Raw genomic sequence first — 22639 nt, forward strand, 5'->3', positions numbered from 1 at the left:
CATCCGATTTGCTGACAATACCCCCATTCCTCTGATAAGAAAACCAAAGCACAGATTCCTTAGATCAGCAGGGCTGTCTGCTGAGTTGCTAGAGGGCAGGGATCACTGTTCAGTCTCTGGCAGCTGACTTAAGGCTGGGAGTCTTGTGAAATAAGCAAGTGAACTAACCAAAAGCCTCCAGACTGGGGACCTCACCCCAAGCCTGACTGAGTGGAGGAACTGGAGCCCTTCTGCCTGTTATGACAATGCACAGAAGGAGAGAGAGGTCTCAGAGAACAACCAGAATGCAAAAATTTATTATTAACTGGTTTCAACAAGAAAATGAGTGGGTACACCTAGAAACATGGATAGTATCGCCCCCAACAGCAGGCAGGGTGGGGAAGGAAGGCAGGAGGGGTAGGCCTAGGAGATTCCCCTCTCTGCTCCAGCGAAGTGGGATCCGAAGGACAGGGCCAGGTTCCCTCCATCCAGCTGCAGGCCCCAAGACTACCTCACCCAGGGAAGCCCAGGACTGCAGCTGAAGGCAGGAGGCTGAGCAGCCACAGGCCAGGCCTAGGACGTAAGGTGGATAGAGGGGTCCAGGATGTGACCCCTCTAGGCTGACATCACCAGGGGGGAGTCATGGGCTGAGGGTTCTGCAGATATGACATCACCACGGCAGAGATGGACAGCCTGAGATGGGAGAGAGGTGTCAGTCCAGGATGGATAGGCTTGGGGTCCCCTTCCCCTCACCCAGGAGTCCCTCCCTCTCCAGATCCAGCCTCACATGAAGCTACTCATCATCTGCTTAGTGTCCTCAGAGCTCCGGGAGTTGGCAAAGCTGATGAAGGAGCAGTAGACAGCGACCCAAGCGCACCACTTCAGCTGGAAGAGGTAGGTGGATGGGTGGGTTAGGTCGGTGAGAGGCACCCCAATGGGCCCCCACAAGGGCCATTCCCAGGCACCTGTTCCAACCCCATTTCCACCTGATGCAGATCAAACCCTGAGCCCCAGGAGTCTCAGTTCCAGACCCCCGTAGTTAACTCCAGGTACCCGAGTTCTGGTCCTACTCCCTGTCCTGCATCTCTGACCCCGCCATGTCCCCTCAGGTCTAAGGAGCCTGGCCCTTGACATCCCCCATCATGCTACAGACCCCACATTTTCTCCACCAGTCCCCACCAAGTTGCATTAAAGCCTGGCCCCACCCTCAGACTGACGTCCTATGTGCCACCCTGACCCGGACACCTGGCTTCCCCAACAGCTCTAGCCTTCTTCATCCAGCATCACCCCAGCCTTGCCCCCTCAGCACTGGTCCTGCTTCATTCTGAATCCATGCCTTCCCCACTGTCGGGCAGAGCTACGGGGAAGGAAACTCAGCCCTGCCCACCTTGAGCATGAGGCCACACATGCTGAAGATCATGCCGAGCAGGTTCATGTAGTCTGGTGTTGGGTCATCCAAGGCTGGGTTACACTCGCTCGGCGGGGGCTTGTACCTGCAGCAGGGTCAGGGGTGCTCAAGCTCTGCCCCCAGGATGGGCAGGTGCTACCCTGGGCCTCCAACCCACAATGCGGGGCCCATTCCCATTGTTAAAAATAAAACCACAGGCCCAAAATGGAGTCACTTATGCTAGGCCATGTCACTAAACTGGGGCTTAGTACCCTCACCTAATTGGAGCTTCAGCCTCCCCCAGAAATGTAGTCTTAACCAGTCAGTCAGGAATTTTCTGGTCAGTACCAATGAGGCAGTCTGTCACATGGGCCCCTCTCCCCTCTCCATCCCCCAACGGAAGAGGTAACCCACCTAATAAGACCCTTTTTTCCCAAAAAGGAGGTGACTTAATCTGAAATAATCCTTTTTTCTGTTTATGCCTTCCTTGTCCTGTCTTTAAAAACCCTTCCCTTTCTGTAGCCCTTTAGCGCTCCCCTCTACTTGCTAGATGAGATGTTGCCTGATCCATGAAGCCTTCGATAAAGTCAATTAGATCTTTAAAATTTACTCCGTTGAATTTTGTTTTTTCAACAGATCTGGTGGCAGCGACAGGATCCAAAGTGAACCTGACAGCATTCGGGGACAACGAGAAACATAAGCATGGTACCCATGAACCCCTTTTTGAGTCCACTGTCTTTCTCGCCGTTTCTGGGGGCCATGGGTGAGTTTCTCTCAGTTCTGAGCTCTGCTCTCTTTGTGTCACTCCCAATCGAATTGGCTTTCCAGCCAGTTCCCCATTTCTCTGGAATCACTGCTTCCATGTTGGGAGCTGCTGGTAGTTCGGACCATGGTTCCTCATTTGGTTGGAAACCCCCAGCCTTGGCTCTGTTCCCAGATTCCATGTTAGGAACTGCTCGCGGTATGGTCTGCTGTTCCCCATTTATTTGGGATCCTTTCCCAGATTCCACGTTGGGCACTCCTGGTGGCAGCTGCAGTTCCCCATTCATTTGGAATCAGCCCACAATCCGCTTTTGGAGTCTGCTGGTTCAATCCTTTCCCCCAGCCCCAGGTTCTGTGTAGACAGTTGGTGGTGGTGCGCACAGGGCCTTTTCCTGGCCAGGCTGCAGTAACTGGTTACAGCTGGAAATGTTAAGGTATTCATGTTTGTCTGTCTTGCTTTGTGTAGATAAAGCCAGCTAAGAAAGATGGGAGCTTTCACCTTTAATGAATCAAGCATTCCACCCATCAGCACACCTGCCTTTTTTATGTCTAAGAACTATAATCCCAAAAGCTGTAAATATCTACAAAAATGGCAAAACATTACTAAAAACAACCTAGAATACAGTGGCCACTGTGGGGAATGTGTCAGTGAGACAAGATTGTTTATTTCAGAAGTGCCCTTGAGGGACTTCCCTGGTGGCACAATGGTTAAGAATCCGCCTGCCGATGCAGGGGACACAGGTTCGAGCCCTGGTCCGGGAAGATTCCACATGCCATGGAACAACTAAGCCCGTGCACCACAACTAGTGAGCCTGAGCTCTAGAGCCCGCGAGCCACAACTACTGAGCCCACGCACTGCAACTACTGAAGCCCGAGGGCCTAGAGCCCATGCTCCACAACAGGAGAAGCCACCACAATGAGAAGCCCACACACTGCAATGAAGAGCAGCCCCCGCTGTCCACAATTAGAGAAAGCCCGCACACAGCAACAAAGACCCAACGCAGCCAAAAAACAAATAAATAAATTTATTTAAAAGAAAAAAGTGCCCTTGAAAGTGAAGGTTTCCAAATTAAGCAAACAGAATGAGATACCTATTTTCATTGGTATATGGAAGCTTCCAAAAGGCTTCAAGTTTCCAAAATAGCTTCATTAAAAGATGGGTTACAAAAAGGCTAATGAAAAATCAAAAACACAAGAAGTACCTAAAACAAAAAAGGATAGGGCTGACATGACTCCTAATGCTCTCCTCTCTTCTTTTTTTTTTAATAAGGCTTTTTTTTTTTTTTTTTTTTTTGCTGCGTTGGGTTTTCGTTGCTGCACATGGGCTTTCACTAGTTGCAGAGAGCAGGGGCTACTCTTCGTTGTGGTGCACGGGCTTCTCATTGTGGTGGCTTCTCTTGTTTTGGAGCACGGGCTCTAGGCTCGCGGGCTCAGTAGTTGTGGCTCTAGAGCGCAGGCTCAGTAGTTGTGGCGCATGGGCTTAGTTGTTCCGCGGCATGTGGGATCCTCCCGGACCAGCACTCGAACCCATGTCCCCTGCACTGGCAGACGGATTCTCAACCACTGCGCCACCAGGGAAGCCCCTCTCTCCTTCTTTACCTGAGTACTCATGTTTTACTGATTTTCTTTCTGAACTGCTTTTCCACTCTGAAGGGACTATTAAACAGTTACCATGTAAGAGAGAACTACTCAAGGTTGCAGACGAACCTCCTCGGGTATCTTTCACTCTTTGGTCAAAGATGGAACTAACGGCCATAGTTAAGGCATTTCCTAAACCTAGGGAGGAACCCCAAAAGTTCTTGGAAGAATCTGGAGTCATTATCAGGGCCTCGACCCCAGGCTGCAAAATCTTTATCAGCTTGTGCACATGAAGGTAGGACGTGGTGAAGCACCAAATGGACACAGGAAGCAGAATGGCAAAACCCAGAGGATGATCTTCAAGATCCTCAACCAGAAAAAGCTGGCAAAACAGCACCTGACCTTTTATAAGCCATTCCTAGAATCTTTCCTACCCCAACTGATCGGTCTATTATTCAAACATGCAAACCAAAGAAAGGTGAATCAGGCCAACTTTAAGGCACGCTTGGAAGCCCTCCTCCTATGGCATTCGGGTCCCATATAAAAGAGTCACTCAACCTGCTCTTAGCTGCCCTATTTGCAAATAGATTATCTCCTGAGATTAGTGCATTGATAAAAAGACAGAAAATAGGATGGGAGACCACCAGTCCGATGGAGCCAGTGACCATAGCTGAACACTTTGAAACGACCACAAGCAAAAATTTTCCAAGTTGTTGGCCTTACAGGTACAAAAGCTCCAAGGCAAGAGACCTACCATAACGCCCTCCTAGGGGTCCACCATCAAAATGCTGGCCTGAGGCCCAGTGTCTCACGTGTAATCAACTGGGACACTGGAAACGACTGTCCTCAAAGGTCTTATGCAAATTCTTCAACTTGAGTGCCCCACATCTACCCCCTCAGTATTCCGAGGGATTCTCCAGTAAGCTGTTATCAGTAATTCCCTTAAACAGCCAAGGGGAAACTAAAATTAAAATTAATGGGAAACCCTGACAAATTCTAGTCGATAATGGAGCTACACTTTCTACTTTTATTTATTTATTTATTTTTTAGTTGCAGCATGCAGACTCTTAGTTGCGGCACGCATGCGGGATCTAGTTCCCTGACCAGGGATCAAACCCGGGCCCCCTGCATTGGGAGCATGGAGTTTACCCACTGGACCACCAGGGAAGTCCCTACACTTTCTACTTTAAACCCCACTCCCATAGGACGACAAATCCCTCAGAGTGAAAAAGAGGTTTCCTTAGTAGAAGCAGCTAATAAACGTTCAGAGAGAATTTCTACCTCAACCAATACAAATGACTCTGGGACCTCTGACTGAAAAGCATTCTTTTTTGCTATGTGACATAGCCCCGGTCAATCTATTAGGTAGAGATCTGCTTTCTAAGTTAAAAGGGCTAATACAGGGCTTCCCTGGTGGCGCAGTGGTTGAGGGCCCGCCTGCCGATGCAGGGGACACAGGTTCGTGCCCCAGTCAGGGAGGATCCCACGTGCCGTGGAGCGGCTGGGCCCGTGAGCCATGGCCGCTGGGCCTGCGCGTCCGGAGCCTGTGCTCTGCAGCGGGAGAGGCCACAACAGTGAGAGGCCCACATACCGCAAAAAAAAAAAAAAAAAAAAAAGGGCTAATGCATTTTGTTTCCAATGGAGACCTCACCATAAAATTTCCTGACCAACCTGAACCTGATGTTCTTTTACGTTCTTACAATCTGTCCTTGACGTATAAGAGGAAGGATTCCAACAAAAGTCCCCTAATTTAATTGAGATGCCCAAAAACCTGTGGGTTATTTCTTTCTTTTTTTTTTTTTTTCTGTGGGTTATTTCTAATACTGACACTGGGAAAATAAAAAGTACAGAGCCTATAAAGATTCAGAGACACATAACTAAACCTCTTCCTCAATTACCTCAATATCCACTAAAGCCTGAAGCCACACAAAGCCTCACACCTGCAACAAAAGATCTCATCTCCCAGTTAGTAATCATGCCCTGTATTAGCCCCCATGACACACAGATCCTGCCAGCCTGGAAACCTAATGGGTGAGGATGGAGATTTTTCCAGAACTTAAGAGTTTTTTTTCCTTTTTGCCCCCAGGGAAAGATTTTGTTTGTTTGTTTTAGTTTTTATTGGAGTAGAGTTGATTTACAATGTTGTGTTAGTTTCTGCTGTACAGCAAAGTAAATCAGTTATACATGTTCATATATCCACTTTTTTAGATTCTTTTCCCATTTAAGTCTTTACAGAGCATTGAGTAGAGTTCCCTGTGCTATACAGTAGGTCCTTATTAGTTATCTATTTTATATATAGTAGTGTGTATTTGTCACTTCCAGTCTCCCAATTTATCCCTCCCCTCAGGACTTAAGAGCTATTAACGAGATAGTTATTCCCCATTTCCCAGTTGTCACAAACCCAGAACACCCTTTTGTCATGAGTGACACCAGACTCAAAATGGTTCACTGTTGTAGACCTTGGTTCAGCCTTTTTCAGCACCCCTGTAGACCCCAACAGCTGATATCTGTTCGCCTTAAGTTGGAACAATCAGCAATACACCTGGACAGTCATGCCTCAAAGGCTCACCGAGGCCCCTTCTTATTTCTCCCAAGTGCTCCACCAAAATGTAAGGACCCGCCAGTCCCGGGGAAATCAACTCTTTTTACAATAGGCAGACGACCTCTTGCTGTGCTCAGTAACCAAAGAGGCATCCATAAAAGACTTCATGTATCTGCTGAAACAGTTAGCTGAGAAGTGATGGAAGAAATTTTCACAGATTGAGTTATAGGGAAGTCATCCTAGCTCATACATTACAGGGCTTGAACTTTTTTTTTTATTATTAATTTATTTGTTTATTTTGGCTGCACCGCGTCTTAGTTGCAGCATGCGGGATCTTCGTTGCGGCATTTGGACTTCTTAGTTGCAGCATGCATGTGGGATCTAGTTCCCCAAACCCGGGCCCCCTGTACTGGGGGCTCGGAGTCTTACCCACTAGACCACCAGGGAAGTCCCCTGGGCTTGAACTTTTTGCTAATTAGGACAGACCGTCTTGTGGCCTGTCAAACAGACATTGTACATCTGCTTTAACCATTAAAACAAACAGACAAAAAAAGGAATACAGTTATCAGACTGTTCAGAATGTCCACTTTGAAGATAGGGATAAATGTCCATTCACCCCATCCCTAAGATGCTAATGCATCAACTCCTTTGAAGATGAGGTTCCCTTCCCCAAAACTAAGGTCATGCTGACTCACTGTGTATGTGCTAATCTGTCTCTTGAAACCTCGAAGGAATGTACCGTTATGTTTGATGTTTGTTCTTTGTTCTGACAAGACAGAAGTGTGCTTCAGGCATCCACATGGAGCCAGGTGGTCATTGTGGATGTGGATATATTCCTTCATCACTGAGAACTTGAATTTTCTGAACTGTATCAAACTTAACTACACCACTAGCTATTCTCAAGACAATATCTGCTAGCAGCTGCCAACTGCAACCTTATGGTCTCAAGATCTCCCACTGTAACTATACAGCCACTTCAGACCCCAACCAACCCTTGCTTGACAGGCACCCTTACTTCTTGCCAGTTCCAGTTATAATACCTTTTTTTTTTTTTGGCTGCACCTCGTGGCATGTGGTACTTCCCTGACCAGGGATCAAACCAGTGCCTCTTGCAGTGGAAGCGTGGCGTCTTAACCACTAGACCGCCAGGGAAGCCCCAATTATAATTCTTGACAAACAAGTTATGTAACTGCAGTTTTTGCCTATATAAGCCTCTGCCATTTTGTAGTCTGGCAAAACACAATTCAAGAGCTTCCTGAATCTGTGTTTCCTGGGCTACAGTCCTCAGTACGGCTTGAATAAAATCCTTTTTTAATTTTTATTTATTTTTTATTATTTTTTATTTTTATTTTTATTTTTTTGGGCCTCTCACTGTTGGGGCCTCTCCCGTTGCGGAGCACAGGCTCCGGACGCGCAGGCTCAGCGGCCATGGCTCACGGGCCTAGCCGCTTCGCGGCACGTGGGATCCTCCTGGACTGGGGCACGAACCCTGTGTGCCTTGCATCGGCAGGCGGACTCTCAACCACTGCACCACCAGGGAAGCCCATCCTTTTTTTAAAAAAAATGAATTGATTTATTTGGGTTTTTTTGGCTGTTTGGGGTCTTCGTTGCTGTGCGCGGGCTTTCTCTAGTTGTGGCGGGCGGGGGCTACTCTTCGTTGTGGTGCGCGGGCTTGTCATTGTCATGGCTTCTCTTGTTGCAGAGCACGGGCTCTAGGCACATGGGATTCAGTAGTTGTGACACGTGGGCTCAGTAGTTGGGGCACATGGGCTTAGTTGCTCTGCGGCATGTGGGATCTTCCCAGGCCAGGGATTGAACCCATGTCCCCAGCATTGGCAGGCAGATTCTTAACCACTGCACCACCAGGGAAGCCCTAAAATTCTTATTATAGGTTGGTTGTTAATTATTTCCACTGACAAAGGGGACATAAACTCTCCAAGGAAAAATTACAATTATCTCTATATACTGTTCATTACCTAGTGCTGAAGGAACCCAGCTATCTCCAAAAAGGATTAGGCTAAACCAAGAATGTCCTATGCCTATAACTAAGCGACAGCTTTGTGGATTTCTAGACTTGATTGGCTATTGTAGACTACGGGTTCCTAATTTTTCTCTATTGGCTTTCCCACTCTATGAACTTACTAAACTTTTAGTCCCTGAGCCCCTTCCTAGGGAAGATAAACATAAGCAGGCTTTTCTAAGACTAAAACAAGTGCTGTAAGAACCGCTAGCCCTAGGCCTACCTAAGTACTCAAAACCTTTCACCTTATTCGTGCATGAAAGAGATAAGCAAGCCCTGGCAATGCATACACAAGAGCATAGCAATAAACATAGCCTGTTCCCTACCACAGCATATAACTGGATTCAGTTGCCAGTCCCTATACCAACTGTCTTAAGGCTATAGCTGCAGCTGCAAAGTTAGTAGGAGCCTCAGCAGATCTAACCCTAGGTAATGGCATTTATTTACAAACTCCTCATGCCGTCCAAAGTCTTCTTAACTCTGAAATGACTCAACATTTCTCTGCAAGCAGATTAACCTCCTATGAGATCCTTCTGCTTCCACTACCTACTCAATATCTTAAATGTTGCAACGTCCTTAACCCTGCTACATCACCACCCCTGCCTGACAAAGGTGAGCCCTATGACTGCCAGGTAAGAACATCCTGATCGGGGCTTCCGTGCTGGCGCAGTGGTTGAGAGTCCGCCTGCCAACGCAGGGGACGTGGGTTCGTGCCCCGGTCCAGGAGGATCCCACATTCCACGGAGCGGCTGGGCCCGTGAGCCGTGGCCGCTGCGCCTGCACTCCGCAACGGCAGAGCCACGGCAGTGAGAGGCCCGCTTACCGCGCAGAAAAAAAGAACATCCTGATCTAATCTTGCTGATGGGTCCTACTCTAAAAACGAAAAAGGGATACTTTGTTTCCAAGCTGGTTATGATATTACTAACCAATATGAATAACTTGAAAGGGAAACTTTCCACAAACTACAGCAGCAAGTTATCAGATGATAGACTTAATATTTATACCAATAGCTGGTATGCCTTTGGGGTCATCCATGATTTGGGGATGTGATGGAAACAAAGGGGTTTTCTTAGGTCCTCTGGGCCCCCAAACAAAAATGGGTTACAGGGCTTCTCTGGTGGCTCAGTGGTTGAGAGTCCGCCTGCTGATGCAGGGGACGCGGGTTCGTGCCCCGGTCTGGGGAGATCCCACATGCCGCGGAGCGGCTGGGCCCGTGAGCCATGGCCGCTGAGGCTGCGCGTCCAGAGCCTGTGCTCTGCGGCGGGAGAGGCCACAACGGTGAGAGGCCCGCGTACCGCAAAAAAAAAAAACAAAAAAAAAAAACAAAAAAATGGGTTACAGGGCTTCCCTGGTGGTGCAGTGGTTAAGAATCCACCTGCCAATGCAGGGAACAACAGGTTCAAGCCCTGGTCCGGGCAGAACATGCCTCGGAGCAACTAAGCCCGTGCGCCACAACTACTGAGCCTGCGCTCTAGAGCCCACGCCCCTAAAGCCTGTGCTCTGCAACAAGAGAAGACACTGCAGTGAGAAGCCCGCGTACCACAACGAAGAGCAGACCCCACTCGCCACAACTAGAGAAAGCCCGCGCACAGCAACGAAGACCCAACACAGCCAAAAATAAATAAATAAATGTTTTTTAAAATGATGAAAATAATCCATTTATTTTTTTTAAAAAAGGGCAACAAATAAACTACCTTCTTATTGCTATTCTCTTACTTTCTGAAGTTGCTGTCATTAAAATTGAGGTTCAGACCAAAAGGACTGAACCTGAGTTCCAGGAATGCCCTAGCTGACTTTCATGCAAAGACAGCAGCAACAGAGTCTATAAATATTATGGCACTGGGAATTCCCTGGTGGTCCAATGGTTAAGACTGGGTGCTTTCACTGTGGTGACCCAGGTTCAGTCCCTGGTCGGGGAACTAAGATCTCGCAAGCCGCACAGAGCAGCCAGTAAATAAGTAAATAAGGCACATATGGATGAAGACCATTCTGCTTCAGCAAAAATTGACCCCTCATTGCCTGACTGTGGCCATCCTGATGTCCTTGTAACATGGCACCAGTCTGCTCCTGAACAGACTTTTTTTTTTTTTCTTTTTTGGCAACACCATGGGCGGCTTGTGAGATCTCAGTTCCCCCGCCAAGGATTGAATCCTGGCCCTCAGCAATGAAAGCACAGAGTCCCAACCACTGGTCTGCCAGGGAATTCCCTGGCAGAGAAATTAAGATGCACAAACAATGGTTGTAAATTAAATGAACAGTCGGGGCTATGGGAAACCCAGGATGGCCACTTGGTTCTTCCCAGCTCCACGGCAAACCCCATTTTTCAGTTTTTGCATCCCTTCACCCAACACAGTGCATTTAAGATGACTCACGTGATGAACAGACATTGGTGGGGAGACACAAAATTACAAAAACAGTTTACCACCAATGTTTGACCTGTCAGGTTCATAACCCTGGACAAACTATTTTTGTTCCCAGAGGCCTCAGACCTCCTCCCTCTGGACCCTCTGAGCACCTACAGCTGGACTTCATTCAACTGCCACCTAGTATGGGTTATCAGTAAGCTCTTGTTATTGTATGTATGTTTTCAGGATGGGTTGAAGCCTTCCCTTGCCACAAGGCTGATGCCCTCACAATGGCAAAGAAGCTGTTAGAAAATGTGTTTACCAGGCGAGGTATACCTTCCACAGTCTCCAGTGACTGAGGCACCAACTTCACTGGGCAAACCAGACAAGCCTTAATGAAAACCGTGCAAACTTCTTGGAATTATCACTTTCCCTATCACCCTCAATCATCAGGCAAGGTAGAGAGAACTAATGGGATCCTCAAAAATCTCTAAACTTGCTAAAACTAGTGGACTCCCTTGGCCTAAGGTATTGCCTCTGGCCATGCCAACTGTTCCCAGTACCCCCTGTGGAAAACAGAGACTCACTGCACATGAAATAGTCACCAGGAGACCAGTGTCCATTGGTATACACCTTTCTGCTGATCCCTTACTATCTCATGTTAGTATGACCACCTACTATAAGTCTTTCATGTCTTATGCCTGTCATTGACAGGTTAAAGAAGCCTTCCCAGATCCCAGTTCAAAGGATTCTGTTGGTCACAGTCTGGAGCCTGGTGACTGGGTATTATGGAAATGTCATCAGAGGAAGACAGCCCTCAAGCCCATTGGAAGGGAGCTCACCAAGTGCTCCTAACCACTGACACTGCTGCAAAACTAGAAGGCATTGAGCCTTGGGTACACATCTCACAGCTAAGAAAGGCTCCACCAGACATCTAGTCCTGTACAGACGCTGGAGACCTCTGAATCTAACTGATGAGGAAGAGAAGCAGCTGACATCAAGGTGGACTGCTTCTGTCCCGGACGCCAGCTATAGACCATACTTTAACTAAACGTGAAACCCTTCCTCCTTTTTCTTTTCTCTGCTCTGGTATTGACCTGGAAAGATGTTTTCACCCTTCTCTCTCAGGCCATTGCTAAGGGAGGTGAGCTTTCAGACTGATGGATTTGTCAACAAAGATTCCAATTCCTGTGACCAATTTCTCTTCTATTCTCAAAGTCACAGCAAACTACAATCGAACCCCCTAAAAATTTCTTACGCAGCTCAACTTGTACAGCCAGAACAACCTATGCCTTGTTGTTTCCTTTCTCCCATCATAGCTTACATACTCAGTTAGACACAATTACCTAGTATATCTTAGTGCATTTGCACCCCCATGTTCCCATGATAATCTAGATCAGATTTTCCCCCAATCACTAAGAGATCTCACCAGCAGCAACCATCTTTGCAAGGCATTTAGAACAACAGTTTATTTCAGGATGGGAGATTCTCTTCCCATATGTGCTGAAAACCTAACTGACACTTGGTTGGAATGGGTAAATGCAGTAATTCCTGTGACTGAATCCATTAACAGTACCTACTTAACGGGAACGGTTTGTGTCCCCATAGGGTCCGTTTTTGTCCATGGTGGTTATCATTCTCTTTGGGCCTCTGAATGCCTAGATAGCCAGTGCACAGGGGGCAATACCTCTTAGGTTATGTAACTGGGCCCCTAACATTCCACAAGGGAAATAAGACACCTCATTGGTCAAATCCCCTGGATTTACATCATCAAGTTAAAAATAATGATGAGTGGGACTTCCCTGGTGGTCCAGTCGCTAAGACTCCACACTCCCAAGACAGGGGGCCCGGGTTCGATCCCTGGTCAGGGAACTAGACCCCACATGCCACATGCTACAAGGAAGATCCCACATGCCGCAACTAAGACCCACCGCAGCCAAATAAGTAAATAAATAAATTTTTTTAAAAAAATAACGATGAGGATTTCATGACTCAGGATTCATTTCCTTCGGCAGGGCCATCAGCCCAAGAAAGATCCTTAGATTCTCTGGCCAAAGTTGCTCTTTATAATTAGAATAGCCCTTGATTATCTTTTAGCTGAGCAAGGAGTGTCTGTGCTGTGGTCAATACCACCTGCTGCACCTCGATTGACCCTTCTGGATTAGCTGAAACTCTATTATATAAAATCACTGAACAAGCCGGTAAGAAGGTGACTCCTTCAACGGGAACTTTCTTTTTTTAGCAGGGATCGAACCCATGCCTGCTGCATTGGAAGCGTGGAGTCCTAACCACTGGACCCCCAGGGAATTCCCAATGGGAACTTTCTTTGATGCATCTGATTTTGCCTGGTTTGGATCCTGCGGACCATGGCTCCAAAGTGCACTCCAAACATTGTGAATTATCCTGTTTATTATAATAATCTCCCTGGTGCACTTAATCTCTCAAAAGCTTTAAATGCATACTCACTGCCACTAACCACCAAGCAAAAGGTCTTCTTAAGACTCGAACATCAGAAAAGTAACAAAAAAATGACCAACTTAAAAACTGTGAACCTGAAGCCAGCCAGGACCTGTGACTATCACAGGGGTTAAGCAAAAACATCATAACCTATGGTTAGCACACAAAGGAACAAGAAAAACTGCAAGAACCTCAGAGCAGCAGCTGAGAGTGGCACTCATGCCTTAAGTTTTGATCACATCTCTCAGTTAAGCTGAGAGTCTGAGTAAGGTGGGGAGGGTGGGGGGAGGGTGGGAGGAGGGGGCACTGTTAAAGAGAAAACCACAAGCCAAAAATGAAGTCCCTTATGCTAGGCCAAGCCACCAAAGCAGGGCTCAATACCTAAGCTAACCGAAGCTTCAACCTCCTCCAGAAATGTAGTCTTAAACAGTCAGTCAGGAATTTTCTGGTCAGCACCAATGAAGTAGTCGGTCACATGGGTCCTCTCCCCTCACCATCCTCCCAAAGGAAGACGACGTAACCCCACCTAATAAGACCCTTTTTTCCCCGAAAGGGAAATGACCTAATCTGAAATCACGCTTTTTTCTTATTATGACTTCCTTGCCTTGCCTTTAAAAAAATCTTTCCCTTTCTGTAGCCCTTTAGCGCTCCCCTCTACTTGCTAGATGGGATGCTGCCCAATTCATGAATCATTTGATAAATCCAATTATATCTTTAAATTTTATAGCTGAATTTTGGTTTTTTTTTGTTTTTTAACACCATGACAACTAGGATCCTCACCTCAGCACTTTGTTTGGCCTCCGTGGGTCCGACATATTGTTCGCGGACATAGCGAGGCGCGCCTCTTCCGCTGCGGGAGTCTCAGCTTCCGGCGGCTTCCAGAATAGAAACGGAGGATGGCTTTTAGAGTAACACCCTCAGCCCTCGCGCTTCCGTTCCTCCCGGCGAGTGCTGGAACTCCCCCCATCCAGGGGACAGAAAATTCGAAGAAGCCAAAAATGTTCCAAGAAAACAGGACGTGGGGAGAGAAACCGAGAAGCTGGAAACAAGCTTCAGTGTTTCCAACGCTTTCTCCAAAAAGCCTAAACGTTGAACCCGGAAGTGGGAAATAGGAAGTAGACTATGGAGGACAATAATAAGGTTACACCAAAGCGTGGGTTCCCAGGGCAGAAAGTCTCAGTGCAGGCTACTGTACGGTGGCGAGGAAGGGAGGGCGGAGCAATGGCTTTCCCCGAGCCAAAACCGCGGAGCCCGGAGCTGCCTCAGAAACTGTTGAAGACGTTGGACTGCGGGCAGAGGGCGGTGCGAGCCGTGCGATTTAATGGTGAGCGCCCTTATCTTCATTCCGGGTCCTACCTCCGCCTCCTGAAGTCGGCGGCCCAGTAACCCCCTCGTGGTGTTCCCCAGTGGATGGCAATTACTGTCTGACTTGCGGCAGCGACAAGACCCTGAAGCTGTGGAGCCCGCTGCGAGGGACGCTACTGCGGACGTACAGCGGCCACGGCTACGAGGTGCTGGACGCGGCAGGGTGAGCCGGGGGCCAGGCCGGGATCGAGGCGCTGAGGCCGAGATCAGAGGTAGACGCTGATCTTCCCTGTTCTGCCCTCTAGCTCCTTTGACAACAGCAGTCTCTGCTCCGGCGGCGGGGACAAGGCAGTGGTGCTGTGGGATGTGGCATCGGGGCAGGTCGTGCGCAAATTCCGGGGTCACGCGGGGGTGAGTGCAAGCAAGAAAGGGCCTCGTTAGAACGGACCTGAATTGCGTGTAGGTGGTGACAGGGACCCACCCCTCCCCACGCAATTACAGCGCAAGGATCCTTCCCCACGGTCCCGCCTTCACCAAGCCCTGTCCTTGCAGCTCCTCCAAAAACTTTCACCTCCCCTACCCCTAGCCTTTTCCCTTACTTTAACTTGCACTGAGAACCCTGCTTTTATCCCCATCCTCCAAAGTCCAGCCTTCTCTAAGCTGCTGTTCCTGTTTTGCAGAAGGTGAACACAGTGCAGTTTAATGAAGAGGCCACAGTTATCCTGTCTGGTGAGTCCGGGGCCTAGGCAGGTGGGCGCAGGGGGCTGCCCCAGCCCCCCCCAAACCTGATCCACCTTCATGCCGACCTCACAGGCTCTATCGATTCCACCATCCGCTGCTGGGACTGCCGCTCGCGGAGACCTGAGCCCATACAGACGCTGGACGAAGCCAAGGATGGCGTATCCAGTGTGAAGGTGTCAGACCATGAGGTCCTCTCAGGGTGAGTGGGGCCAGGACCTTGCCCCTTTCCAGGTGCCACTGGGGATCATAGCTGTCTCTGTACTTAGATTAAAATCTACTCTCCTCACTGCACTCACAAGGCCTTGCATGGTCTGGTCTCTGTTGTGCTCTCAGTTTTTATTCATTCCCCGGGCTCATTTCTGTTAAATATGCCACACGTGCTCCCACCCCAGGATCGACTTTTGCAATTGCTCTTCCTCTGCCTGGGCTACCCTTCTACTACTTATTCAGAGTGTGTTTGAGCACCACCTGCAGGTCACATTGTCAGTCAATGAGCATACAGGAGTGAAAAGATAGGAAAACAAGGAAAAACCCCTGCTTACATAGAGTTGATATTCTACCTGTAGGAGACAATTAAAAAAAAAAAAAAAAATCCTATGCAGGGCTGCCCAAATGTTGCCACAACCTGAGGGAGTGCCGATACCACCACTGGGGGCATTGGGGCTGCGTGGCCTGGTGGCCTACCCAGTTCCCCCACGTCCCCCCTTGGACTGCACATGGTTGGCTCCTTCTCACCCTCAAGTACCAATTCAAACGTCACCTCCTCGGGGAGCTGATTACCCTCAGTCAGCAAGGCTCCACGTTGGCAGCAAGTGCTCCTGGCTTGGTAGCAGCTGTGTCCCAAGCTCCCACACAGGGCGTAGCCCAGAGAAGGAGCTCAGTATAAATCAGAAACAGATGCAGTGGGACCTGATCGGCCCCTGGGGCTGAGTCAAAGCCAGTGCCTCCGAATTCCACTCATGAATTCACTTCAATGCATGTTTTCTGTGGCCGGTCCTGAACATGACATGACAGTGAAGGGTGCCCAGGAAGGGCAGGCACCCAGCCTTGCTCTCAGGGCCCTGACCAGGTGAGAGGGTACAGGAACACTGAAGCTGGAGCCCTGGACCTACTGGCCCCTGTGATGCTTCAGCTGGATCCACCCTCTCTTGCAGCTCTGTAGATGGCCGGGTAAGGCGCTATGACCTGAGGATGGGGCAACTCTTCTCAGACTACGTGGGCAGTGAGTGTGGCTGGGGCTGTGAGGCAGGCAGGGAAGGTGGGGGCAGCACGGGACACCCCAGCCTGACCTGCTTGCCCACCCCTCCCCTTCCCCCAGGCCCCATCACCTGCACCTGCTTCAGCCGGGACGGGCAGTGCACCCTGGTATCCAGCCTGGACTCCACGTTGCGGCTTCTAGACAAGGACACAGGGGAGCTGCTGGGCGAGTGAGTCCTCAGGGCTGTGGGGCCCCTCCCCCACTCCCAGTAAGGCCCCAAACCCCCACTGATGCCACTCACACCCAGGTACACGGGCCACAAGAACCAGGAGTACAAGCTGGACTGCTGCCTGAGCGAGCGTGACACGCACGTGGTCAGCTGCTCCGAGGACGGGAAGGTGTTCTTCTGGGACCTGGTGGAGGTGAGCCTCTGCACCGGGGGGCCTGCCCTATCCTTACCTGAGTCACTCCCAGGCCTTTATAAGGGAGTACTGTTAGAACTGGGGGCTGAAAGGAGTGAGTGAGGGGACGAGGCAAGAACATTCCTGGCAAAGGGCACAGCATGTGCTAAGGCTCGGGGTTGTGGCACACACGCACTGGTCAGGAGATAGAAGCACTTTGGATGGCATCGGCGGCAGCAGAATCCAGGTCAGGCAGGGCCACTGGGACTGAGCCTGGGGTAGGAGGAGTGGATAGTGGCATCTGACCTGAGGGGAGACAGGGCTGTAGTCATTCAGGAAATCTGAGCTACCTCTGAGCATCCCTGCGGTATCCAGCCCCCAAGCCCTGTGAGCCCTGTCCTGATGTGCCTCAGCCTGGTGGGGGTGTCAGGATGTGAACTGACCAGCCAGGCGTAGTGGGGTCAGAGCTGGGGCTTGGCCAGAGAAGTAAGCCTCCTAAGAGGATGGAGGGAACCGGGGGACACAGGAGAGTCCAGGGGCCAGCTCTCCCTCTGGCAACTAAGAAGGTGCCAATGTTCTGCCTACTTCTCAAGGTTCCTGTAGACCGGAAGTCACCCTGAAGGGAAGGGCACGTGAAGGGACACTTTCCAGGTGGAAAGAGGAATGGCGGCCTGCTTGAAGAACTCTGTTTGTTGAGCTATGACTGCAGGGTGATGAAGGGAGCGGGCATGGAGGCTATCAAGTGGGCGGGTGAAGCCCAGATGGCGGCAGAGGAGGAGGGAAGCTGGGACCCATGTGTGGCTGGCCGTGGAGGAGGGTAGTGGCTGTGAAGGTGGAGAGAATCAGCAATCTCTGGGCATGGTCTAGAGGTAGAACTAAGAGGATTTACCGACAAAGGGATGTGAGATGTCAGAGAAAGATTCAAGATGTTTGACCTGAGCACCTAGAAGGACAGAGTGACCGAGGGGCTGAGTTTGTGGCTGGTTAAGTTTACAGTGTCTCGGAAGCACTTAGACGCATGTGGCTGAGAGCGGGGGAGAAGCAGCCGAGGGGAGGGAGACACACTGGTGACACTCGCAACCCCCTCGCTCCACAGGGTGCCCTGGCACTGGCCCTGCCTGTAGGTCCCAGTGTGGTGCAGTCTCTGGCCTACCACCCCACGGAGCCCTGCCTGCTGACCGCCATGGGGGGCAGCATCCAGTGCTGGCGGGAAGAGACCTACGAGGCTGAGAGTGGCACAGGCTGAAGCCAGGGGACCCCCGACCAAGGACAGAGAGAGAGACACAGCCTGAGGACCACTGAGACCATTTATTCTAGACATGCTGCTGACCAAGGAATTGGGAGGAGCTGGGTCTGCAAACTAATAAATAGAGGAGGTGGTGAGGCCTCCCTCGGGCTGCACCGTGCAGCGTTCAGTCCTCGTTCTTCTCGGGCGCGAAGGCATCTACCTTCTGGGCAAAGGTTTCAGCCACGAGCAGCGGAAAGACCAGGGAGGCGTCAGCATAGACCTACGGGGGGGACTCAGGTGAGCCACGGGACCCAGGGCCGTACACCAGGAGACCCTGTGCCCCAGCTGGCTGGCCGGCCCTCACCTTGACAGGCTGTGCGTCCACCCGGATCTTGCCCCAAGAGACAGCTTCATCTGGCCGGGCGCCCGAGTCAGAGCCATCAAACTCCTGGGCTGTGTTGATGTAGACAGCGTACTCAGCGCCATTCCGCTGTAGGGAGGGGCAGAGTGGGCTGTCAGCCACACAGACTTCAAGGCAGGGCACTGTCGCTAGAGGGTGAGGGACGTGTTCCAGATGAAGGAAGCCCTTGGCGGCCCCTCACTCCAAGGGAAGGGCCCTACGTCAACATCTGGGCAGAGTGAGGGGTTCACGGAATGCTGGGCAGACAGTGGGCAGTGTTGCTCCAGACTCGCCTCCTAGGTAGCAAGAGCCCTCCCACGTCTGCCACCAGCTCTATTGAAGACCTCCAAATCCAACTTACCTCTCCCCTCTCTATGGCCCCCACCCTGGTCCCCTCATTTGTTCCCCCCAGAGCAGCCAGAGAGCGCCTGAGAGCACCTGAGTGGCCCTCAAGGCCCTGCACTTTCTACCTGTCACCTCCTGCCTCACCTCCTCCCACACTCGCCTTCGCCAGCCTCCTAGCTGTTCCCTGACCTACATCAGGCACCTCAGAACCTTTGCACTGACTGGTCCCTCTGCTGGGAATTCTGTCTCGCCCCCACCCCACAAGACAGCCACATGGCTCATGGAACCACCCCCTGAAAAACCTCTGCTCGCAGGTCACATTTCCCGGGAAGCTTTCCCTTTTATGAACAGCACCCCTTTCACTTGCCATCTCGTCATCCTCCCTTATTTTTCTCCGTAGCAATTACTGCCACCTGATACGCATGTCACCTGTTTGCTATCTCCCCCCACTAGAACATCAGTGCCAGGAGGGCAGGGGTCTTGGCCTGTCTAGTCCATAGCTGCCTACCCAGCACATGGCATAGGCCTAGTACTCAGGCCTGTCTGCGTGACAGGCCCGAGTGCCACCCCCTACTAGGGCGCACACTCCACCCCTGCTCACCATGAGGTTGGCGTTGGCAATGTGGTGCTTGACCATGCCACCACCCAGGATGATCATCCCAGTGCGCTTGGCGAAGATGGCCTGTGTGTTGATGAGCCTCAAGTCTGGGAAAGAGGGATGTGTCAGGCCGCGGGCCCAGTCAGCCCTCCTCCCTCTGGGGCCCCAGCACCTTACCTTCAACAATGTCCAGGACCAGGCCTGGGTTCTTATAGGAATGGAAAAAGATCATGTCACCCAGTGAGCCATCTGTGAGTGCCGGGCTCAACACAGGGATGTGGTTCTGGGAAAGAGCAAGACAGGAGAGCAGTTAGAGCTCAGAGCCCTGCAGGGGCAGTCTGGGAGCATTCCCTCCTCTCTGCCTGGTTCTGGGCAGGGAGCTTAACTTCACTTGTGCCTGGCACATAAAGAATGGTAGCTCTTGGGGCTTCCCTGGTGGCGCAGTGGTTGAGAATCCGCCTGCCGATGCAGCCGACACGGGTTCGTGTCCCGGTCCGGGAGGATCCCACATGCCGCGGAGCGGCTGGGCCCGTGAGCCATGGCCGCTGAGCCTGCGCGTATGGAGCCTGTGCCCCGCAACGGGAGAGGCCACAACAGTGAGGGGTCCGTGTACCACAAAACAAAACAAAACAAAAAAAGAATGGTAGCTCTTGTTTTGCTGATTGCTGGACCCCATAGCTTCTGAGGATCATGGGACCCTACACCAGGCCCCATGGGGGCTGCTAAGCACTGCCCCCAACTGCTTCCCAGTAGTCTAGGAGTAGAGCCAGAATACAAGGACCACACTCAGCAGCTGTGGGACCTCAGGCAAATTGCCTAACCTCTCCGTTCTGAGGTTCCTCATCTAGGAGTGAGAATGATAAGAATACTACCAACTCCCCAGGTGGCTGTAAAGATGAAACAACACATACCAGAGCCTGGCAACTTTGCCCCCACCCAGCCCCTCACCTTCTGGGCCCAGTAATACACTGACTCTGGGTTGTTTATCTCCTTGCCAAGCCGGGCGATCATCTTGGAAGGCGTCCACTTCACACCCTAGGAGGAGACATCAGCTTCAGGCAGCGGCACCTCCCCGACACCCACCGTGCCACACACCCCCCACCCCAGGTTCCTCCAGCCTCACCTCCGTGTTCTGCTCCAGCACCATCTGGTCCAAAATGGGCATCAGCCAGTCCTCAAACTTGCAGTAATTGTCATTGGGCACCAGCAGGTTTCCAATCCTGGGGACAGGAGGCTGTGGGCATCAGGGTCCAGGACCCTCAGCCTGGCTCCCCTACCCAGCACCACTCAGGGCCCCCCACCTGTTGATCCCGTTCTCACGTAGCTCCTTCCCCCTGAGGCTGAACTCGCCCAGGTATGTGGGCGCCAGGCACTTGATGAGATCCTCCTCCACACCCCCAGCCGTGGTCACCAAGACGTCCACCTGCAGTCACAAGGCAGTGAGGTTGGCCAAGGAATGGGGGCCCTGCTTTCGTACCAGGCAGGACTCCTAACTCCCAACTCTCATCCAGTGACCCGTGTGCGGAGCTCTGCTGCAAAACAAAACTGATCCATAGTTCCCTATCTCACTTCAATGATCAGTAATCTTATTGCCCATTAAGACCCAGAGAGGCCAAGGCCACAACCCCACCAGGTCCCCACCATGTTGTGCTGCACGAGGTAACGGATGGTCTCACGGATGCCCGAACTGATGAGGTTGGATGTGTAGCCCAGAAAAATGGTGCAGCCGGTGAGTGGGCGGCAGCTCTGGGTCAGGTCTGCATGTTGGTCTTCATCCTGAGCCAGCGGCTCTAGTTTCTTCTCTATCTAGGTGTATAAGGGCAGAGTCGAGTTAACCTCTGGCCCCAAACTGCAGCCCAAGGACCCCAGATGGGTTTCAGAGACAGACTCCGCGCCCAGGCCCTGCCCACTGAGGGATATGGGACCACTTCTACCTGGAACCAGGGAATGAACACCCCTGTGCAGGCTCCGCCCTTTCCGCAGCCCAAGTCTCAGGTCACACACTCAGGCTTTGCCCCTTTTCAGGAATCACTTTTGCAGTCCCGCCCCTCTCCCCACTGGGAAAAGCAAATCCAACCTCAGGTCCCGCCCTGCCTTAGGCTCCTCCTTCAATCCCTCCCTCAACTTCGCGGACTAGCCCCAGACTCCGCCCATTCCAGAATACTTGCACATGTTGCCTATAACGCGCCCCCTACCTAGAATCAGTCTCAACCCACTCCCCAGCACAAAAATTCGCGCCCAGGAGGGGGTCCCCGTCTCTCTCCAACGAAAAACACCTCCTCCCAGGGAAGTCCCGCCCCCAAGTACCCCACAGTGCTACTGGAGGCCGCGCCCCCTCAGCCCAGGAAGTCCCACCCAGGCCTCACCATGGCGTTGACTTGCTGTACCGCGCGCCCGAAGTTGGTGGCCTGGAAACCAGTGGTGCCGAAGGCCTCCAGCAGCGCGCGGTAGTTCACGCCACGGTTGAAGTCGTAGCCCCGGACCTGGGCGGTCTCGGACGGGAGTGCCGAACTGTGCTTCAACACGGCGGCCAGTGCCGCCGCGGGCGCCTCCCTCTCCAGGGGACCCTCCATGCTCCTGCGGCCGCACTGTCAAATCAGAGCCGCCCTAGGCAAGGCCTCCGGCGGCCTCGAACACCTCTAAACCCCAGCACGCACAACCTGCGGAGGGCCGGAAGTTGTGTATGTCGCATGACCCGCCGATGCCGGGAGTCCAGGGTGCAGCCTTCTTTGCTTGTGTATTCCGTAGTACGGAAGCCTCAAGGAGCCATTATTTCCTGTTTCTCGTGTTCTCGGTCTCAGATGAATGAGGAGCCCGCTTGGAGACCCACCGCGTTGCGTGGCACTTGCCCATTCGTTTCTGTCCTGCCAGAGAGGATGGCTTCTTAGACGTCGCCCTTGGACAGAATTCGAATCACCAGGAAGTATCAGATAGTTTCTGCCTCTGAGCGTCTCTCGTCAAATGGGATAGTGATCCCTGTTCGTGTGTTGCAAATCTCTAGAGCCTCCACATGCTGCATAACCTTCTGGTCTTCCTTCCGCTGGCAGCTGCAGCTGTCACCTCCTCTGGGAAGCCTTCCCTGACCTTTTTCTGGGAGACCTCCTCTGAGTTCCAGGGCTGACATCTCTTTCCCTCCAGCAAGACTGAAATCCTGGAAGGTGGTGTCTGTATCTCATGGGTCCTCCAAACCATGCGTAGGGTCTGGTCCAGAGGGACCCCTTTAATCACTCACTCTGCAGTTTATGGAGTCTACACTATACATTGGGCTTTGTGCTGGGTGCTGCATATTTATCAGTGAACAAAATGCAGACCCTGCCCTTCTGGAGCCCACAGTCTGGGGAGCTAGAAGGGTA

The 22639-nt window shown here is 51.4% G+C and overlaps 3 protein-coding genes and 1 long non-coding RNA gene across 6 annotated transcripts; 2 read left to right on the forward strand and 2 right to left on the reverse strand.

The window, feature by feature from the left end:
• Positions 1-268: 268 nt before the first annotated feature.
• WDR83OS (WD repeat domain 83 opposite strand) lies at positions 269-15691 on the reverse strand. The gene is made up of 4 exons (XM_059062808.2): positions 13851-15691; positions 1367-1472; positions 767-864; positions 269-672 (listed from the first exon to the last, which is right to left on the reverse strand). Exons 1-4 carry the CDS (start codon positions 13898-13900, stop codon positions 606-608), a joined length of 321 nt encoding a protein of 106 aa, XP_058918791.2. The 5' UTR covers positions 13901-15691; the 3' UTR covers positions 269-605.
• Positions 790-13785, forward strand: LOC131756054 (uncharacterized). The gene is made up of 3 exons (XR_010840425.1): positions 790-873; positions 2003-2129; positions 11328-13785. It is a non-coding gene; the product is annotated as an uncharacterized lncRNA (long non-coding RNA).
• On the forward strand, positions 14211-18116 carry WDR83 (WD repeat domain 83). The gene is made up of 9 exons (XM_059062802.2): positions 14211-14394; positions 14478-14598; positions 14681-14786; positions 15056-15104; positions 15189-15315; positions 16271-16338; positions 16435-16543; positions 16622-16736; positions 17812-18116. Exons 1-9 carry the CDS (start codon positions 14292-14294, stop codon positions 17959-17961), a joined length of 948 nt encoding a protein of 315 aa, XP_058918785.2. The 5' UTR covers positions 14211-14291; the 3' UTR covers positions 17962-18116.
• Positions 18005-22264, reverse strand: DHPS (deoxyhypusine synthase). Of its 3 annotated transcripts, none has more exons than XM_059062796.2 (9): positions 21653-22264; positions 20928-21092; positions 20588-20709; positions 20410-20506; positions 20235-20321; positions 19464-19569; positions 19290-19393; positions 18308-18433; positions 18005-18223 (listed from the first exon to the last, which is right to left on the reverse strand). In XM_059062796.2, the coding sequence occupies exons 1-9, from the start codon at positions 21857-21859 to the stop codon at positions 18128-18130; spliced, it is 1110 nt and encodes a 369-aa protein (XP_058918779.1). In that variant the 5' UTR covers positions 21860-22264; the 3' UTR covers positions 18005-18127. The 3 variants fall into 3 exon arrangements, with proteins under 3 accessions (XP_058918779.1, XP_066888716.1, XP_058918780.1); XM_067032615.1 differs by lacking the exon at positions 21653-22264 and adding an exon at positions 21482-21591; XM_059062797.2 differs by lacking the exon at positions 20928-21092 and having other exon boundaries at positions 21653-22037.
• Positions 22265-22639: the final 375 nt, after the last annotated feature.

Source organism: Kogia breviceps, chromosome 4 (assembly GCF_026419965.1).
Source record: "Kogia breviceps isolate mKogBre1 chromosome 4, mKogBre1 haplotype 1, whole genome shotgun sequence".
NCBI classification, from domain to species: domain Eukaryota; kingdom Metazoa; phylum Chordata; class Mammalia; order Artiodactyla; family Physeteridae; genus Kogia; species Kogia breviceps.